Source organism: Gymnogyps californianus, chromosome 8 (genome assembly GCF_018139145.2).
Source record: "Gymnogyps californianus isolate 813 chromosome 8, ASM1813914v2, whole genome shotgun sequence".
NCBI lineage: Eukaryota > Metazoa > Chordata > Aves > Accipitriformes > Cathartidae > Gymnogyps > Gymnogyps californianus.
In genome coordinates this window covers 34,873,035-34,892,170 of record NC_059478.1, presented here as the reverse complement: position 1 = coordinate 34,892,170, position 19,136 = coordinate 34,873,035, and the positions used below count along the sequence as shown (strand labels likewise).

At 54.5% G+C, this 19,136-nt stretch overlaps 1 protein-coding gene across 1 annotated transcript in view; it reads right to left on the bottom strand.

The window, feature by feature from the left end:
- SGIP1 (SH3GL interacting endocytic adaptor 1) overlaps positions 1-9,920 on the bottom strand; it is a 57,171-nt gene extending 47,251 nt beyond the window's left edge. Inside the window, exons 1-2 of the mRNA XM_050900650.1 lie at positions 9,830-9,920; positions 9,383-9,427 (exon numbers count right to left, since the gene is read on the bottom strand). Of these exons, the coding sequence (XP_050756607.1) occupies positions 9,383-9,392 (10 nt within the window). The 5' untranslated portion in view covers positions 9,393-9,427; positions 9,830-9,920. The remainder of the gene's footprint in view (positions 1-9,382; positions 9,428-9,829) is intronic.
- Between the last annotated feature and the right edge of the window lie 9,216 nt (positions 9,921-19,136).

The following is a 19,136-nucleotide window of genomic DNA, read 5'->3' as shown; positions in this document are numbered from 1 at the left end:
CACAGCCCTTGAGCTGAACCCCCCGCTTTGCACGCTCTCAGCACGGCGAGGGAGCACACACCGGCTTATTTAAATACACCCGGAGATAAAACCTGTGTCTGGGCGTTAGACTGGCCCCTTTGCTTTGCAGGCACAATTCAGTTCAAATAACTTCTGTGCCTGCAAGCACAGGGACGAGACCCCAGCCTTTAACTGCAGCCCCAGCATGTGGGAATACATTTATATTCCATATAAATACAGGTCCGGGCTCTCCCCATGGCAAGACCCAGTGCCAAAATCGGCATCGCTGCAGCCGGGTGCAGACAGGAGCCCAAACGTTTCCATCTCATCGCACAGACGCTCAGCGAACCCGCACCCAGCCCTCCTCCCACGCAGCGGGGCTGCCCAGCTCCGAGCAAGCCCCAACACCAAAGCAAAGCTTGGGGATCAGGCCTTAAAATAAAGGGCAGCATCAGCAGGATGCATCACAACACGCAGGGCATCAATTCATTCTTCTTCTGCAATGGAGCTGAGCATCTAAGGACCGACATCAGAAGGATGGAAATTGTTGCTCATCGGTTATTCACCAACCTCAGTAAAGCAGCTGCAGGAATCGCTCACCGCCTGCTTTCCCCAGAGATTAGATTTTTAATATCAGCTTTCAGAGACCCCGGGCGTGTGGCAACCGAGGGACGCGGGACACAAACGTCTCCACCAATATTCTCAGTACATTAAATCTGGATACAGTTGTGGCTTTCATTCGCGGCTGGCACACACACAAAAACACCAGATGCATTTCTAAAGGTTGCTGTGCTATTTAAGAAGTTGTCCAGGACAGGCTCTCCCTCCCAAATGACACTCAGATTTCTATTTTTAAGGGGTTTTAGGTTTTTGGTGTATCGGGAAAGGGAGACGACGGTGCTCCCCCGTGCCTCCCCTAGCACCAAGCAGCCGCAGGAGGGCATTGGGCTCGTTGGTGGGGCAGCTCCCTGCAGACAGCGCATCCAGGGGAAACACACGCACATTATATCCCCCATGCTGGTATTTCCTCCTCCCTCCAAAAATAAATAAATAAAAAAAACCATCCCACTGCAAACCTCTCCTTTTCTTAGCAAGGCTTTGCCATTACATCTCCTCCTCGGCTGGAGCCACGGCCAACAGCGGGTCCCATCTCACAGCCCTGTTTTAAAAGGCATCTCCTTAAAACCCATCGCCTCCATGCACACCACAGGCTCCCAGCGACTACTGTGACAATCTTCTACGAAAAACACACCAATTCTGCTGCCGTACTGTTTAGGCAGGATGTAAGGACTTATTAAAACCCACCAAAATACTTACCTAGGTGTGACACTGAGAAACAGCCTTCCATCCACCCCGTGACTTATTGCTCAAGGCCACCCCGCTGACGTCTGTGTGACCCTCCACGAACTCCCACTCCCGATTTCCCAGGTGGAGAAGGGGACACCTGGGCTGGCGGGGTGGGTTTGTCACCTGCGTGACGCAGGAGCCGCTTCCTTGGGGACAAGGTACAACTCTGGGCAAGCTGCCAGGGAAAAGCATCACTTGCTCTCAATTTGGTCATCCCCCCCCCCCAAAAAAAAAAATTTGCAATATTCACATTTGCCCGTGATGAAGATTTACAGCCAAAATAAAGCGTGACGAAACACTTCTTTCCAGTTCCTCTAACCGTCCTGTTCCTCCCACAGCCTGCTGTCAAACAGTCACTGCTTTAAAAATCAAGGTATTTGACCGTGGCGATAGCGTAACTAAAAATAAGAGCAGGAGACCTGGCCCGAAGAAAAGCTTCATTTCCAGGCAGCGTTTGACAAAACTGACGGAGCTTCTGCCACCCATCTCTCCCCCCGCAGAGGAACCGTGTGGCGTGAAGAAGCTCGAGGTCCCCAGGTGAAAGGAGCCAGGTAAACATGAAGCATAAATCACCTTATTATTAACAACTTATACAGCATAAATGACCTTATTGTTAACAACTTATACAGGCTTCTTTTGCATCTTCTGCACTAACACCAAAACCAGGCCAAACCCCTGCAAAACTCCAATAAACCATACAAAAAATTAAGTCTTCCTTTGACATTTGGAAGGACACCTTAAAAGCAACCTAAAAGTGCCCCAGATGAGCTCATCGTCAGGCATATTTACCAACGCCACCAGCTCCAAGCCAACCCCACCAGTAACGAGGTGGCTGCAGGACTGTTTCCAGCAGCACTGCATTTATTAATTGATTTGCTGACAGCAAAATACTTGGCGAAGTTTATTTTTAATCATGCCGCTCCCAGCAATCGTGAATCAAAAAAAAAAAAAATAGCCCCTCAAGAAGCACGCAGAGCTGGGTCTGCATCCATCCGCTCACCGTCCCAAGCCTAGTCCCGCGGAGGGGGTTCAGATCTTTAGGGATGATTTTGATACAGATTTTTCCCGTACTGTCTCATAATACCCAAGTTTTTGTTGGTTTTTTTTCTTTTTCATTTTCAGCTGATAAAAAAGCTTCTGGTTAAGCCATCAAAAAAAACTCATCCAGGCTGATGTTTTAAGACACGAGCTTGTTCTTGAAGCTGATGCTGCCTTTAACAGGAGCGGGGCACGGGACACAGCCCGTCTCACCTGCACCCGCCGGGCGATAGGTATGATGCTGGGCCGTATTTTAAGGGAAGCACAAAACAACCAAATGCCCACTGACACGCACACATGCATTTAAAAGCCTGACATCCATTGATTATTAATTGGCTCAACCAACAAGGTGCGTCTTTAATGATGTCTGTAGATCCAACTTTAGAAAACCAATATATTTGTGGGGCTGTATGAAATCCTCCAGGCACCCGAACCGGCATCTGCAGCCGGGTGATGAGGGCAGGCGGCGAAACCTGCCCGCAGCATCACCGCAGCTCCCGTCCTCCTCAGCTCAACCTATCCCAAACCTCCCTGCAAGATTATTTCCACGCATCCTACGCACGATGACTTTAATCTCAAGTTGATGTTTTAAATTCCCTGCAACATGTAGGTGAAGAATTTTAAGAGATCCCCCCCCCCCCGCCCCATAACTCTCCTAAAAAAAACAAAACAAAAAAACCACACGCACAAAAAAGTCATAATTTAAATGCAAAGAAAGATGTGCCAAAGTCAGGAATGCTTTTCCGAGGCTGGGATGGGTAAGGAACAGCTCTCAGATAATACGGGCTGCAAAGTATGATTTTCCAGTCCTGGTACCTCACTGCTTTCAAACAATATTATCATTGTCAGCACTAATCCACTGTAAATAGGGACGTGGTAGGGAATTTCCCCTTCCCACCTCTGCAGGGAACCCCACTGGCATGCCGGGGAGGAGATGGGGGTTTGGAGGACAGGGCAGGAGCTCCGTGCCTGTTCCCAAAGGACAGCCCTGAAATCCCATGCCTCTGGCTCCCAGGAAAGCATGCGCACCCCGGGCGGCTGTGCTGGCACCAGCGGCTGCCCGGTCACCATCTATGAAATTAAAAACCACCTAAAAACTAAACTGAAAATTCAAATAACTCATTCTGTGAGGCTGTAAGTGCAAAAAAACCAGCAGCTGTAACCACTGCAAGCCTTACTCCTCTTCCGTTCACACAGATAAAGCAAAAAACCTTCAAAAGCCCCCAGAAACATCAGCCTGCGACTGAACTTCTATTAAAAAACAAATAGCCGAGGCCATTCAATAGCTGGCAAGGCAAACAGGGCTACACTTTGTACTACTGCATTGCACACGAACAACCCACTCCGCTAGCAAACAAACTGCGCGGCAGCCAGGTGTTTGCCTTTTTCCTACTGAACCTGTAGAAACTCAAATATACTGTCTTAACGTTAAAAAAAAAAAAAAGAAAAAAAGGCTATATTGGGCCGGCACAGAAAATGGGAACGCCACCACACGCGAGCTTTCCTCGCAGCCCAGGCAGGGAGGCAGCCAGCATCGCACCCGCATCGACTTCCCAAAGGCAGATGGATCTTTAGTGAAAGTCTCTACCTAGAGCAAGTTTTGGGGCATCCAAATAGTTTAAGGTCGCTGGTTTGGGGAGGAGCTCTGCCTTCCCCTCCTTTCCACTTTTCCCTCCACGCTGCTCCCTCTCAGATCCCGGCGGTGGGTCGGGATCCCCGGCACAAGTGCTGGGTAAATCACATTTTATACCACCTACAGCTTAGCAGCCTCAACACCAGCATTTAGGGAAGGGTATGTCCACACACAACCATGTTTTTCCACCTTGAACTGCTTAAGACCCTGTGATGGAGGTTCAAGAAGAACAGACACCTGATTTAACCTGCAATTTTTTTCTAAAGTGTCTTTAAAATCTGAATAGGGCCAATGAATCACGCAGAAAGTTTCTGCCTTGGCAGAGAAACTCAAATTGCTGCGTTTGGGTGCCAGTTCGAGATGCCCAAGGGTACACTTTAAGCTGGGGCTCACTCCAAGGAGGCATCTCGCAGACCTGCATCACATGCAGTTGTTGATTTTCGCCATATTTTCTATCCTTTCTACCCAAAAACAAATCCTGTTTTGGTATTGCTTCAGCCGCTACATCCCATCGATCATTTGAGGTGCGAGGCAAACGTCAGGTTTTGCTGCCTCGCTCGTGTTTTGGTTTAAATCCTCAACGCCGCCGCTTCAGCCACCACGTTGGCACCGTATGGGTTTTAACTGGCAAGTACCACCAGCCCCAACCCAAGGCATTTCCCAAATTCCCAGGGTTTGGGTGGGGCCTTTTGCTCGGTGGTTGTTGGTTTTGAGCTAGAGCCATTTATCCCTTCCCTCCCTTAGCATAGAGAAACACGCTGCCAGTGGACTAGAGCTGGAAAAACCCAAACCAGCTCAGTGGGAAGGGCTTGAATGCCTGCAAAAAGGGATTTCCCCCCCCCCGATAGACTAGCTGAACCTGTTCAGCTGAACAAATTCAATCCATGTTGACGGGGATGCTCTTTGGGTCCAGTTTTGCCAGCCCAGCTCTAACCCGGAGTGCGTGAGATGTCGCTGGAAGCACCACGATGCAGCGTGGGAGCACGTTACCGTCCCCTGAGCAGCTCTGGGCCGGACGCACTAACAGCATCCCCTGCTTTTGAACCCACAAAACCAAGCTCTAAAGAGCTCCTTGCCATTTCTGTTGCAAACGCTTCGCTTCCCAAGCCCCCGTTTTCACATGCCTCATCCTCGGCAGCTCAAAACCTCAGTCTTCCCGTGCAGGCAGCGCCTGCGGGCAGGACCAGCCCTCCAAACACATCCCAAAAGGCTTTATGCATGTCTTCGGATTTGAGAAGCGGTGAAGTGTCCCCAGCCCTGCGCCCACCCTGGGCTATGAGGGGAGCCGAGCCGCCGGCTCAGGCACCGCATCGCCCTGTGCTGTGCAGGGCGTCTCAAACAATCTTCTCTTGCATTGATGAAAAAAACAGTTTCCTCACCAGTGTCAGCAGGTTAGGCAGCAGGTTCCAGCAGGTCTGAATGCAATCCCCCTTGCATCTCAGAGGACACGGCTGGAGATGCTCCTGCAAGCCAAAGCCCTGAGCCCCTTTGCAAGCCCGAGCTCGGTCATGAGTTACTGCTTAAACACCGTATTGGAAGGTACAGCTCCTAATTTAGTGTTATGGTCCTCACGTATTTCCTGGGATGGTTTTGCCATCCATGCCTGAATTTATGTTAATTGCCTCAAACCTGCTATTGGCTTTCTCAAATAAAAAACCTAAACGTTTCTACCAGGTCATTTCCTTGCCAAGTCACACGGCCAACACTAAGCACATTTAAATACACCATTTACGGAAACGAGACCACCTAAAATATAATAAAGCCAGTTTTCTTGCCTAATCAAGAAAAAGGCTTTTTTATGCGCTATTAGATGCCTCTGGTCCCAGTACTACCTGTTCAGCAGGATGAAAACATAAGGCCTGGAGACAACCATTGCTAAAAGATGATGCGAGAAAGTTTTTGCCACTTTGGATGCGACCAGTCACCCGTGGAAGTTCCCAGAGTGACCAAACTCCCCAGAAAGAGGGGCAAAAAAGCCTGGAGAAGAGAGTTACAGAGAAATTTCCGCTCCGAGAAAGCTTCTCCCCAGCAAACGCCTGGTTTGGGCTCTGGAGAAATGCAGGTAGTGTCTCCTGCGGAAGAAGGAACGACCTTCTCCAATGTAACCACGGCTGCTCCCATTAGCCGCACGGTTGTCTAATCTTTCCGAACATCACAGAGCTTCTGGATGAGTGACATGTTGCAGCAGTGATTTCAAAACTTAATTAAGCTGCCTAGAATACCTTCAGTACACTGGAGATGCAACAGATGGATTAAAAAAAAAAAAAGAAGATAAACTTGTTCTTGTGCACGGATGTTTACCTTAACGACATGCCCAGCGCATTTCTGGGTACTGGTGAGTTGTTTTACAATCAAAGGGAACATTTAAATACCTCTCATATCATGCAGAGACCTTTCCAGCATGTGGTGGGACCTTTCCAGCAGCGGTTTGGGTCCCAGGTCTAGCGCCGACACGCAGTACAGTTTTGCTGCAGGTTATTTTTATCGGTTCAAAGCTGGGGGGGGGGTTTAGTCCCCATCCCCAACACCTACTTGCCGCCTGTTTGAGCGAGGCCAAGCACAGCAAAACCATCCCCAACATGGATGGTGAGCAAGGGCAACGCTTGTGCACGCTGCACCCCTCCATGCCACAGAGGTGGAGGACCGTCCGCTTCTGGTGGTTGAGACACCGTGTTTGGTTCTCCTCCCAGCAAGGACTCGTTTCTTGAGACAGTGTCCATGCTTAGCTTTTTTTAGATATCATTGTGATTTTTTTTTAAGCATACAGTGAAAAATATGCATTTTTTTCTCCCCGTCTACCAGGAGGAAATATTCCATATTGGGTTCAGAACAAACTAGTACAAATCGCACATCCTGAATCATTCCCAAGGAGCCAAATTCTCTCGTTTCCAAAGAGGAGGATCCAAAACCATCAGCCAAGCCAGGTCCATCCCGCCAGCCATGGGTGATGCCGGGTGGCCCCGTGCTCTGCACCCCGGGGGTGCTGGAGCTGCTCGCGGGCACCAGCACGGGCCCGGCGGGCACAGCCCGGCTCCTCCCCGAGCTCCACCCTCAGCTTCCAGCACCGTGCCCAACATTTTGGTGAGATAAGTGATTTAAACAATAATGAGAAGAACCTTTTAACATGTTTACTGCAGGGAGCTGTATGTATTTTGTACGGGTTTAAGAGTTCCAGATCAAATAAAGCTAAGCACTTTCAAAAGCATTCTTATATTAAAATAAAGCATCTCTGCAAGGTGTCAGTGTTTCAGCAGGATATTGGACACAAAAGTTTCATTCTTCCACAAATAGAGCCAGTTTACAAGTGTTTAAAAATTCATCAAAAGCACTAATTATTTCTCCTAATTTTCTCGCTTCCATTCTAGGTTCCCGTACGCATTAGCTAGTTGGGGAACAACATGTTAAGCAGTTTAATAAGTCACAGATAATGGGGAAACTTTTTCTGGCTGGCATTGTTTTTCCATATTTATTTATTTATTTATTTTTAAATGCAAGACTGCTTCATGAAAGGCGATTCCGCCTCCGCCAGAGCCCGACGAGCCGGCTGCCCCAGCCCTGGCCGACCTCCCCAGTGCGGGGCAGGGTGCTCCCTGCCAGCTCCTTGCCTACACCCACTTGCCTCGGCCACGGCGGCCAAGGCTCCCGCACAGCGGCACACCATGGGCATTTCACAAGCGAGGCAAAAATCCTCAAGGAAAAAACAAAACAAAACGAAACAACCCCCAAAACCCAACCACCTTCCCTGCAACCAGCCTCAAAACTAGTTGAATAACCCAAACCAAGAATTAGAGCAGGCCAGCTTCGATTTATCTGCATTAATTCCTCCACAAATGTAGGCACTTTTGAAAGAAACGGCGTTGTTAATGACATCTTCTCTAAAATTACCTGTTCTTGCACAGGCTGTGTGCCTGGTTCCCAATGTGCCATGTATGTCAGCATGGTGCGATGAGTTTGATGTCATGGCCTAAAAATCAAAATCTCTTTTGTCTGTGACTTTATCATCAATATTAGAGAAGACATGGAAGGCATTTCCTCCTATCCAAAGACTACACCACTCATTCCCTTCACACCAAGGAATCAAAAAAGAGCAAGCAGCAATTCCTATGTGTTCACACATGGCCATTACAGCACCTGAATTTCCAAGGTTAGGCAAATATTTTAAGTCAATACAAGAAGTCCCGGTTACACGGAGCCTGAGGCCTTTCTAGGTTAATTTGGACAGGGTAGCAGACCGTGATTTACAGGAACACACTGAGAGGCAGCCCAATTTCTGCCTGTCATCTCGGGGAAGGCCAGGCAGCTGCCTGGTTAGCATGCCGGCAGCGCCGCGAGCCCGGCGCTGGATGCAGCTCCGCACAGCCCTCGCCGAGGCGGGCCCTTCTGCCTCGGCCAATGGGCCACTAAAAAAAAAAAAAAAAAGAAAAAGAATATTTTGATCTTGTTGGCCCTGAAGTATCTATTCTGCTAAAAAAAAAAATTTGGAAAGTCTTCCTTTCCCTGCATCTTACTCCAGAAGGCTTAAAAAAAAAAAAGCTTTACATATGGCCGAGACAAACGACACAGGTAAAAATTTCTTTAATGCCCAGAGGCTTTTCCCACACACAATCAGATGCACAGTCTCACAATGCTCCCTGAAGTATCTTGTGCCTGGAGCCCATATTCCATTCTCGTTTCCTTTTTTTATTCCAATAAGCCTCAATCCAACATCCCCTGCTCTCTTCCCCAGCGCCTGCATCTTCAAACCAGTGACACTACATGGCCAGAATTACCTCAAGTTCCAATAGCCTTGCTTCCTACCGAAGAGATGCTCATCCGTACAGCTACGCTGTAAAACCACAGAATCCTATCTAGCATCGACAGGCTTCACAGCCCCCGGTCTGTGCGTACAGATAACGCTTAAATTCATCCTCCGTGCATCACGTCAGGCTGAGAAAGTGGGTTTCCAAGCAGAGGATAAAAATAATGCTTAAAGGACCTCGATGCCGACCAGCCCACCCCGGCCTGGGCTCCCGCTGCCTGCCCAGGCTGCCGCCTCACCAGCCGGAGGAGCCGGCGGCTCTGCCGGGTAACCGGCCGTCTGCATACCCTGAACTGCCTGCGCAGGGCTGGGGATGGAATTGCAAATAATCTGATGGGCTTGATATTATATCACCATCCGCCAGCTTGCCAGCTCGCCGGCAGTGGGCAGGGTGCTTCGGTTTGATCGGGATTAGGGGGAGGGGAGGATTTTATTTTTATTATTATTATTTTCATTTTTTTTTTTAAAAAAGGATTCACACACACAGGTTCAGTGCATCCTCCTTCCTCCACCATTGCTTTTAAAACTCTAGCGATCCCGAAAGACATGCTCGGATCATCACCTACCTTCCATCATGGTGGCAGAATTGCATTCCTCAATTTCCAAGGAGCCTGAAAAAATACAGGAGAATACGATCCCAGTTACCAGATGCTTAACGTAAGCCCTTCAATCAAACGCCTCCGATCCCCGGCTCGCTTAGCTGCCGGAATAACAAGGAGGGGGGGAAAAAAAAAAAAAAAAAAAAAAAAAAGAAGTGCTGAGGCTAACGGCAGGCCATGGATGCTGCTGTGCCTGTATCACCTCCAGGATCACCGGAGGATGCTGAGAGAAAGGGAGGACGAGCCGGGCTCGGCTCCGGCGCAGCCAGTCCCTCCCGCCCCGCACCTCCTCACATGCGCGCTCGCTCCCGACACGCATCCCCCCCCCCACCCCCCCAGGAACACACCAACCTATTTCCCATTTTTCCTTTCCCCCCCCCTCACTTTCACCAAAAGCATAACCCTTCTTCGTACCTCGTGACGCACTTCCCCTCCCTCTAATCCTATTGCAGCGGCTGGGGGAGCCAGATTAATTACCAGGCGCTGTCAGATTAGGAGCGTGCGGGGAGACCGGCTGGGAAGGGAGAGGAAAATAAAAAAAATAAAAAAAAAAAATAAAATAAAACCAGCCCGGATAAGGCAGCGGAGCTCGCTCCGGTAGCACCGGGTGCGAGCTTCGGCGCGCTCGGCGAGCAGAAGGGCTGCGAGCTCGGGTGCACATCCGCGGGCGCCGGGCCCTCCTCGCCTCTCCCGCAGCCATTCAAGAGAGAAATCCATCGGGCTGACGTCACATCACCAGCAATTAGCCCCGAAAGGATGATGCGGGAGAAATTTCTCCCCGACTGCCTTCCAAGAGCACCTGGGAATTAATTTCGCGTGAAGAGCGGCCGAAGCATCGCCGGAGCAGGGAACAAAAGAGGCTGGGGAGGGAGTGGGGGGGGGGGGCTGCAAGAGCTGACCCCCAGCCTCTGCCTGGGACACCCCCCCCGTCTCCCATCACCGCGGCCAGCAGGAGCTGGTGCCACCGCTCCCTGTGAGATGCCACCCGAGGCAGAGGCTACGAGCCTGTCCCAGCACGCTGCCACGTCCCCCCATCTCCCTCTGCCAGCCACAGCATCCAGCCCCCCTGGCACAGAGCCTCGCCTCCCCCCGGCCAGCCCCCCCGACGGGGCGTGCGACCCTCGCCGCCTTGAAAACCATTTCTCAGAGCTGCTACAAGGGCAGGGGGGAGGTTGGCTGGAGGTGACAGGCAATGCCAACGTAGGAGTTATGGGGTTAGGATTACCCCAGTAAATATGCGAGATGCAAAATCGGTTCTGGCAAATTTGGCTTTAACCAGCTCCAAAAGTTCGGTTACGCTATTTTTTTGCTGGCAGGAAAGATGCTTTAAAATCCCTTACGCTTGCACTGAAGTAGCCCCCACACACGGCTGCGAGAACAGGACCCGCGTCCCTGGCGTGCTCATCTGAAACAGCACCCACCGCTGCAAGGGACAGCCCCGTCCCAGGGGCAGAGGACACCCAGGCCGGGGGCACACGTGGGTCTGTCCCCAAGGCCACCGCCGCAGCTCAGCGCCCAGCGAAGACGGGGATTATGACCACCGGCACCAACCTGCGTGGGCAGAGGAGCTGCCTCCCCCCCACCTCCGCTCCCCGCCGGGTTTTAAGCACAACCAGCCCGTTTCGGCGCTCGCAAAATGCGGCTTTTCAGCGTGACCTTGCATCTGTGATGGAAACTTAACTTCTACCTCTCGCCCTGCATCACCATCTTTAGGACCACCCCAGCCAGCCACACGCATTTCTCAGGACTTCACCCTGCTCGCAAGCGGGGAGAGGAATACCTGCAGCTTTTTTCCCATTTAAAAAAAAAAAAAAAAAAAAAATCCTTCCCCCCCCCCCCCTTAAAAAAAAAATATCCCCTTTTTCCCATTAAAAAAAACCCCAAAAGCCAAGTACCTCCGAGGGTTTGGATACACCAGTGGGGAAATGAGCTTCAACGCCACAACAGAGCCTCCGGCATTGAGCGTCCCCAGCCCCAAAGCATCCCCGGCCGCAGCCCTCACCCATCCCAGCCGGCCCGAAACAGCACCGCACGCTCCGGCAGAGGGACGGGATTATTTAACAGATGGTTTGTTTAATCCCCGCAAGGAGCTCCTGCGACCTGCCTCGGCTGCCTGCGCTTTCAGCACGGGCAGCAGGGTCGCAGGGCAGGGTGCCCAGCGCCTTCGGGAAATCCGTTTGTAATCCCGAGGCGAGCGCAGCGCGCTGAACATCGCTCCGCTGTCGTCCCCCCCCACCCCAGACCAGCCCCAAAACACCCCGAGGAACCAGGCTGGCACCCATGGCAGGATACCCAGGTGACGGGCACGCATCTGCCGTGTCCAAATCCCTCCCGGACACACCAAAATAACGCTTATCCTCTGAAATTCATATAGCTGTTGCACAGCAGGGCACGGTGCTGCTGGAGCCTTCCCGCATCCCAGCGGCTCCGCTTCCAGCCGGGACAGACCCGACAAGCCCACCTCCCACAGCTCTTGTGATGCTTCTCGGCAGGGCTTAATATTCCTTAAACAAGCGAGAAGAGCTGTAACCTCCCCTGCGAACCCCCTCCCAAGCTGGGCAACGGGTAAATAAGTTATCTTCACCAAATTCCTCCATTTCAGTGCTGAGTTATGGCAGCCTCCACATTGCACCGGCAGATACCGCATTAGCCCAGGTGGGAAACCCATGGATCATTGCTAAGCGCAGCCCAGCTCCAGCTTCGGTCGGCTCTGCGGGGTGCCTCAACCTTATGAAATAATTCCCGCCATGTGGCAAGACCGAAACTCGTCTTCCCGAGAGCAAAATTAACCCCGCGCTAACGACACCACGAACCTGCTCCCTGCACCGGCTCTTCTCAAAGCCAAGAGGCGCAGGGAGAGCCGGGTCGTTGCTGGAGCACACCCGTCTCCCCCGGGAGGGCAGCGTGCCGCCAAGCCCCTCTCATTTCAAGGTAAAATTGGTATTTACGGATTTCCAAACGATTTCCAACCACGCTAGCGGACACATGGACATTTCTCAGCAAAAGCGCTGGAAATCTCAGGCAGCTCCTGAAGGATACGCATTAGGAGGCTGCAAGTAAACATCAACAGACGAAGTCAACGGCCTTATAAAAAAAAGAAAAAAAAAAAAAAGGGCAGAAAATGAGTCACCGGAGTGCATTACTCATACCCAAGCAGAGTCATGCTTTAGGTACATGTGACAGGCACCGCGGGAGCGGAGGAGCCCGGCTCGTCCCCTGGCCGGCCGGGGACACGGTGGCCCCGGGCGGGTGAGGAACGTGGGGCACAGCGCGGACGGGGATTTGCTAAATAAAGCCCAAATCCGCCAGCCTCATCCCCGCGCAGGATCTGGCCCTGGCAAATCCCCCGGCATTAACGGGGAGCCGGTGGATTGTTTACAACTCCGCATACATGGCTCCACAACCCTTTCGCTAAACCGTAATTAAACCTTGACTAAAAACAAGCTCATCCTTTATCTGTTCCTGGTGGAAACACAGCGGATGAGGCCAGACCCCCTGGCAGCCACATTACCGATGGCTCCCATCACCACACGCACGCTGGGGATTTCTCCCCCATCACCTGCAAAATAGACTTTCCGACAAAGTTCAACCATTTGCCTCTTCCCCTAAAAAATTAGTGGCTTCCCTGCAGGCCGCTGGAGGTCGGTGAGCCTTTGCTGGAGGTTATAAATCCCGGGATGCAGGAGTCTCACTGCGAACGTTTGTGCTTTGCTGTAGGACGGCTAAAGACAAACGCAAACCCTCGCACGGGCTGCCGTTCGGGCTCTGGTAAAGGGACATATTTACAAGATTCCTTGCTTAAAATGCTTCTCCCTACCAGCCCCCGGCTCATCCCTTCCTGCCCGTCACGGGGAGCTCATTGCCACCACCCCGGCTAGGAGCACCAGGGACCACGGGCCGCCCAGGGCTGGAAGGAGGAGAAGAGCAGCGCCCGCCCGCATCCCCGGGCACGGGGCCCCTTTCAGGACGCAGCTGCTCCTCGCTCCACAATAAAGCCCGTTACCTTCTGCTCTATTAGTTTTTTTGCTCTATTCATCCCGGGTTTTCCCATGCACAAAGAGCCGCCGAGCCCTTTCCATCTCAGCGAGCTGCTCCGAGGAGAGAGGCGGGAGCGAGCCCTCGCCCGCAGTGCCATAGCCCTTCGGGGATGCGTGCTCAGAGAGGCGGGAGAGCCGGACGGGGTGCCTGCTTTCCCAACAGCGCCGGGGAAAAAACGTGCTTATTCTGCGTTTAAAGGGAGCCTCAATGCACTAGGCTATCCAGAGGCAGTTTATCCATGCAAAACTTCAGCGTGGAAGAAGCTCACCGGGGAAAGCAAGAGGAGCGGGGCACGGCACAGGCACATGCTGCACTCCTGCCTCTTGCCTTCACCCGGCACTCGGCCCCACCACCACGCAGGGAAACAGCCCCGATGTGTGTGTGGGGGGGCATGCAATCGCGGCTGGCCCCCGAGGAGCGCCCTGCAAAACGCTCTGCACCCCCCAAAGCACCCAGCCCAGGCTGAGAACCAGCACAGCAGCATCCCACAGGGCCCCAAACCACCCTCGGCGCGAGCAACCCCTCTAATCACGACCGCGGCACAAGTCACAACAGGGTTGGAAACGGGCAGCGGTTGCCCTGAAACCGAACACGGCGTCTCGTAGCACCGACCGCCTCCAGCACCAGGACGGGGGGCACGGAGGGCGGCGTGCACCCACGCACCGGAGCCGGCAGCCCTGCTCGGTGCCCCCAAAAACTCACATTTTGCCGAGCAGGGCCCCTCCGCCAAGCAGCGGCCGGGTGCCCCTGTGGCACGGAACTGTTGGCAGAGCAGAGGCGCAACGTGCTCGCTCAAGGAGCGATTTAACGCTGCCGGAGCCAACTCTGCCTTATTTAATAGCTATCATGTAAGCAGAGGTAATTAGGCTACGCCCTGGGGCGTAAAGGCAGGATGGGAGCCCCACGCACGCCCTGCGAGCTGCTCCTGCCAGCGCGGCTGGGATTCCTGCTCCGTATCGCTGCAAATCGCACCGCAAAGAAGTGCCGCGTTCAGAAATACCCATTTACCAGCACCGCTGGTGGAGCAGCAACCGAAACCCACCTCCACCCAGCCGGGAAAGCCACCTTCTGCATGCACCGCACTGAAGCCTACCTGCCTCTGCTCCCTCTTCCTCTCAGCAACCTCCCCTGCACCCAGAGCTCCTCCTGGCCCCCACCCCACACCCCTGCTAATCAAGGCCAAATGAGGTTAATCACTGCCCCAGCACCCCGGTCCCACACCCCGCCGGGGATGAGGCACAGCTGAGGGCTGCCCTGAGGATGCTCCAGCCCTGCCGTCCTTCCGCACGGGATGGGGACAGGGCTCGGAGCCGAAACCCCGGCCCCTGGCACCTCTGCAGCCCCGCGCCCAGCCAGGTTGTCACCGTTTCTGGGCCTGAAAGGGACAAACCGCCCAACTGTTCAGAAAAGAGGTGGCAGAGGGAATATTGTTAATTGCTTTTTTTTTTTTGGCTAGAAAGAGGGCATTCAGGAACACCGAAAAAATCCTCGTGTGCCCCACAGGCATGGGGGTTTGCAGCCAGCAGCCCCGCTTCACACCGCACGCCTGGTCCTAAATATTATGAAGCCCATTTTGGATTTCATCAGCGAGGGCTTCGGCCTCGAGCACGCTTCCAGGATGGGAATGGGCCTCCCCGTGTGGCCCCGAGCCCGGGTGGGGGGTCAGCGCTGCACCCCGGCTCCCAACACCTCGCCGGGCTGGGGGGCACCCCACCACCCCGCATCGCAGTGTATTGGGCACGCACGCAGAGAGCCCCAAAAATACCGTTTCATCCAATTCTGCCCAAAGAGGCGTTCATTTAATTTGTAATGCTGCACCCCAAGGGTGGAAGGGGAGGCTCAGCAGCACGCGGGGGGGTGTTGAAGCAGGCGTCAGCTTTGAAATGTAAAATAAACTCTATAGGAACGGTTGTCGGCTGTGGGTATTTCAAAGAAACTTCATGTGTTTGGACACTGTTCCCTCGTTAGACATGAGAACAAATAAAAGCAGGCTCTGAGCTCCTGCGCTGTTCCACTCTTCCCCGTAGTTTAAGCGTTAGCTTAATTAGAGTATCAATTAGCAAGGGGGAAAAAATTCAAAGAACAAGGCCGGGATTACCTACGATCCGCAGCAAAACAAAATAAATGGAGCCGAAGATGCACTGCCTAGCACCCGGTTTCTGCTCCGGCGCCGGCTTGGGGGGCTTCTCCCCGCGGTGCCGGGGGGAGCGGGTGAGCACAGCCCTGGGTGCCCCTGGGTGCCCCGCGTGCTGCCTGCCTGCCCGCTGCCCCCAGCGCCTGCCTGCGCACGCTGCGAGACGTAGCCACGCTGCCCCGCTGCCCACGATGGGGAGCCCGGGTGGAAGATGATGAACCGGGAATTTTTACGCTGGTCCAAATCCAACAACATTTCAAACTGGTTTTTTCCCCTCTAGGCGCGATGGCTTATTAACGTTAAGTAGTTTTTAAAAAACCCAACCGCCTTGACCATGCGGGAGCAAACGCGCGCTCCCTGGGAGCTACAGGGCTCTGCTGCATCCTCACGGGAGCCGAACCGGCACAACCCACAACCCGGGTCCAGCAAAACCCGGTGCAAGCTGGAGCCCTCGCTTGCTGCACGGGTGGGTGCAGCTCGGCCGGAGATGCGGCTGGCATGGGCACCCTCGGGGAGCACGTCCCGCTCCCCCCCCCTCCGCCGCTGCAGCCGGGCACCCCCCACTCACGCTGCCGCTTTCTGACAGTTGCCTGCCTCAGGCTGATTTTTTTTGGGGGGGGGGAAGGTTTCAACTCAAATAGCTCAGCTGAGAATGAGGTTATGGAAAAAATATGTTATTTTAACGCGGAAAATATTCTTACCACCGTTCTGCTGCTCCTACCTCTGCTCCCCCAGCCCTAAGAGCGTGCTTTGGGGCTGCTGCAAGGATTTGCCTGTATTTTGCTGCGGAAAGGGCCGTTGCTCAGGCATCGGGGTGCTCCTATGGGTGATCGCCCCGGCTGCTGCATAGGCACGGCACCCAGCCTGCCCAAGAGCCAGGCGCAGGGTCTGCAGGGCCACAGGTAGCCCTGAGGCAGAGGGTGCTGTTAACGAAGACCTGCGGTGCCCTGGGCAGGCAGGAGGGAAAGCGTTTGCCCCCACTGGTTTCCAAAGCCCCGAGAAGATGCTCTCCAACCCCCTGCAAAGGGCCTGGTCCTTCCCAGTGTCTCCTTCACCCTTCGAGGGTGTTTCCAGATGTCTGCTGCAGGCTGGGTGAGAGCACGCTTCGTGGAGAGATGATGGCCAGCCTGGTTCAAGGCAAATGGAAGTCAAACGCTCGAGCTTATTGCTGCTGCGGTGTTTAACCTCGAGCCTCGTGACTCCCCACCTTTGATGTGATGGCAATGTCACGTTCGGTCGAGCACCCGTCAATGCACTTCACGTGACTGCGTCCTCCAGCCACCAGCAATGCGGCCCACATTGCCAGGGAAGAAACCTTTATCCCTCCCTGGTAAAAAAAATGATTTTTCTGCAAGATCCATGTAGGAAGACCCTGTGAAAAAAGTGCGGGAGCCGAAGGCGGTGTGCGTTAGATGGGAGGGACAGAAGGTGGGAGACAAAGAAGCGGGGCCGTGGCTGGGCGATGGGTCCGACGGGTCTGTTTGGGTCCGGCCAGCTGCACTCGCACATCAGCACGGCGGATGCGAAACCGTGAGCTGCTACGGAGCACGAGGGAGCGATGCTGGGGCGCGTCGGAGCGGGGAGAGGGCAGGGGCTCGTGCTGGGAAACATCTGTGCGACGTGGCAGGGAAGGCAGAGAGATCCCCAAAGGTGAGCACCCCAAAGCAGGCCTGGAGTCACTGCCTCCAGCTGTGCGGGGTTCCAGATGTGCGGGGATCCAGCTGTGCATGGCTCCAGCTGTGCATGGCTCCAGCTGTGCGGGGATCCAGCTGTGCAGGAATCCAGCTGTGCATGGCTCCAGCTGTGCGGGGATCCAGCTGTGCTCAAGCACCAGCTGTGCTCAAGCTCCAGCTGTGCAGGGATCCAGCTGTGCAGGGATCCAGCTGTGCGGGGGGGGCCCAGCCGTGCACCCCTCCAGCAGTACACGGTCCCAGCTGTGCACCGCTCCAGCTGTGCACGGCCCTGGCTGCGTGCGACTGCAGCCGGACCTGTCTCCAGCTGTTTGGGGCCCTGCCATGAAGCGTTCCAGCTGCCTGCGTCTCCAGCTGTGCATGGCTCCAGCTGTGCTGGACCCCGACCGCCTCTGTGTCCCCGCGGCGCATGTCCCTGCCGTGCGTGTCCAAGCTGTGTCCCCGCAGTGGACGTCCCCGCTGCGCACATCCCGGCTGTGCGGCGTCCCGCAGCATGCGCTGCGCTGTGCAGTGGTCTGGGGCCTCGGCAGATGGAGCTGTACAGCTGTGCAGGCAGCCGAGTGCGGGCAGGATGGGAGCTGTACAGCTGTGCAGGCAGCCGAGTGCGGGCAGGATGGGAGCTGTACAGCTGTGCAGGCAGCCGAGTGCGGGCAGGATGGGAGCTGTACAGCTGTGCAGGCAGCCGCGTGCGGGCAGGATGGGAGCTGTACAGCTGTGCAGGCAGCCGCGCGCGGGCAGGATGGGAGCTGTACAGCTGTGCAGGCAGCCGCGCGCGGGCAGGATGGGGCTGGCAGTGGGCGCTGCGGTGGGCTGAGCCCCGCGCCGTGGGGACCCGCGCTCCCTGGGGACGGCTCCCCGGCCCCGCTGTTGTCACAGGCTGCAATCTGTCGGCAGCGTGGCGGTGACCCCCTCCCCAGGCCGGCCAGTCAGCCCCGAAATGCGGCGCGGTGCACCCTGAACTGCAGCGTGCTGCACCCCAACACGTGCCGTGCTGCACCCCAAGCCACCGCGGGGTGCACCCTGAAGCATGGTGCGATGCCCGGCCAGAGCAGGGCCGCTCGCAGGGCCCATCCCAGGCAGCGCGGTGGGAGGGTGGCAAAGACAAAAGAAGAAATAAAACAAAACTATTTCGTGTAAACAAAATCCTCTGCTTGGGCCCATCCGAAACTGCTTCGAACACCAGCAACGGGGGCCGGGGGGACCCAGGGGAGCTGGGGACCCAGTGTGGGACCCGCGGCAGGACCCGCCGCCAGCAACCACCCCCTCCTGCAGGGAAATCTCTTCTGCAATATATATATATTTTTTTTTAATTGCAGCAATCTTGTCTCTGCAATGAGAAGCTTGCCGTGGGGATGAGGATGTCCCCAGGCTGGTCCTGCTGTCCCCCATGGGTCAGCCCTTCACCAGCACCTTGGGGGACCTTGGGGACAGGGAGCCCTCAGGGACGTGCTCCTTGTGTCACCCTAAAAGGGACGTTTGGGAGAACTAAAACACCAAAACGCATCTTGAATCGCATCAGCTGGGCCACAACCTGCCCTGTCCTTCCCGGCCAGCCCTGGGATCCCAGCCGGCGTCCTCGCTGCCAGACCGGGAGACCCACCTCCCCTTCACACGGAGGCTACTGGTGCTGTGGGCCCTCAGGCTCCGTTCCAGCGCCGCAGGCTCGATAAAATCTGTGCTTTGTGCACCAGCCCCCAGCTCCTTCCTGTTTTTGACTACGAAACTGTCAGCGCTTCGGATTTTCATTTCTTATTTTTCATCTGTAGGACTTTTAGGTGAACTCTAAGCCAGTGGCACCTCAATCTCCTCGGTTAGCAAACCGCTTCCAGCACTTTGCAAATCCTTAGGGTTGGATTAT